Below are 1,890 nucleotides of genomic sequence, written 5' to 3' on the forward strand. Positions count from 1 at the left end.
TCTCAACCAAAGCCTAAGATGAAGGGTTCTATTGAATACTGTATATTGACCATATATGGGTCCTTATCTTTTCCTTATTTTCTCCTATTTTTCCTATGTCTTTCTTGTACGTGCCCTCTATATATAGAGAGAGGTTGTTTTTTGGTTTATTATTGAAATAGATAAAAATCCTAATTATCTTATCCGCTTTCTGTTATCAAACTCAATATGGTATCAGAGCGGTTTTCATCGATCATATTCTAAACTCACCAACCCTAAATCTCCACCAGTTCTATCCGCATCATGATGGGAGAAAGGGGCAGCGTCAGTGGAAACAAGGATGAAGACGGTCCCAACATGAACTCACCCTATTACGTTCATGCCTCGGGCTACCCAAAACAACTACACGTAAACGATCTCCTCAACGATCACAACTACACGGATTGGTCTCATGAGATGATGAATTTCCTGTTCGCCAAAAACAAGGTAGGATTTGTTGATGGCACAATCAAAAAACCCGACAAAGAAACACCCAACTATATGCCTTGGATGCGTTGTGATGCTATGATAAAAGAGTGGCTCACAACGGCCATGGAAAAGGAGATAAGAAGTAGCGTGAAGTACGCTGGAACGGATTATGACATCTGGTCCGACCTACTTGAAAGATTTGGAAAAGAAAGTGCTCCTAGAGCTTATGAGTTAAAACTTGCCCTAACCACAACACAACAATCTGGAACTTCTATTTCAGCTTACTACACTAAACTCCGAAGCCTATGGGATGAAGTTGGTTCTGTAATGCATACCCCCCAATGCATCTGCGATAAGTGCAATTGTGACATCGGGAAACGACTAAGCGAAGCAAAGGAGAAGGAGAGGCTCTACGAATTCCTCATGGGACTAGACAGTGACTTCACAGTAATCAGAACACAGATCTTGGCTATCAAACCAATTCATACTTTGAGAAATGCTTATCATATGGTGCCGAGGATGAGAGACAAAGAACCATTTGCTCAGACAGGAAACCAGCGAGTGAAGCCATCGCTTTCAAGGCCTCCTTCGAGAACCGAAAGGAAAACAATGGAAGACGGGATGTTGTTAAACGAGACAAAAGCAGTTCAAGAGACGGGAAACGCAATGACGCTGTGCAAAACTGCACTGTTTGTGGAAGGGACGGTCACAACAAAGAAGGATGCTTCAAAGTGATTGGCTATCCCGAATGGTGGCCAGGCAACCAGGCGAAACGTGATAGAACCAAAGCCGCTTACGCAGAGAACGGCTCGATTCCTATCTCGGGATTTTCAAAGGAGCAATACGAGTTGTTCCTAAAGACTTTCAAACAAGATAATGACAACCAAAGAAGTAAGAAACCACGTGTTGCGAACCTCGTAGGTAAACAGGAAGATGATGACGAGTGGGTAGTGGACTCAAGAGCCACAAAACACATAACTTACAATCCAAATTGTCTTCATAACCGAACTGAAGCCAAGTTTGAAGCACCTGTCACTATCGCTAATGGCATCAAAGTTCCTGTCTGTAACATCCCAAAATCCAAGACTAAAAATTTCATTTTTAAATTTAATAATTCATAAAACAGATTATTGAAAACATCATCAAGCTATCTCATTTCATAAAAACCCATAAGTCATATGTCTCAAAAACATGTCATAAGATAATAATGTCAGAGTACAAATCCCAAGAACATCATAGTGCAGAAAATCGTGGTGTGATGCGCTGCAGTCATGCCGGCTCCTTTCCCTTCGAAGAAGAAGTACCTGAAACCAAAACTGTAAACCGTAAGCACAAAGCTTAGTGAGTTCCCCCATCATACCACATAAACACATATTGTCAGGTATATTTGGGTGCCCGAACTACCCTGTTAAGCATAAATAGGTGCTCAACCTACCCATGTTA

At 41.6% G+C, this 1,890-nt stretch overlaps 1 protein-coding gene across 1 annotated transcript; it reads left to right on the forward strand.

Annotated features, from left to right (window-relative positions):
* Positions 1-285: 285 nt before the first annotated feature.
* LOC145157275 (uncharacterized) lies at positions 286-1,182 on the forward strand. The gene has a single exon (XM_079076336.1). It carries the CDS (start codon positions 286-288, stop codon positions 1,180-1,182), a length of 897 nt encoding a protein of 298 aa, XP_078932462.1.
* Positions 1,183-1,890: the final 708 nt, after the last annotated feature.

The sequence above is a fragment of the Lactuca virosa genome, chromosome 2, assembly GCF_052849685.1.
Source record: "Lactuca virosa cultivar CGN04683 chromosome 2, Lactuca_virosa_CGN04683_v6, whole genome shotgun sequence".
NCBI lineage: Eukaryota > Viridiplantae > Streptophyta > Magnoliopsida > Asterales > Asteraceae > Lactuca > Lactuca virosa.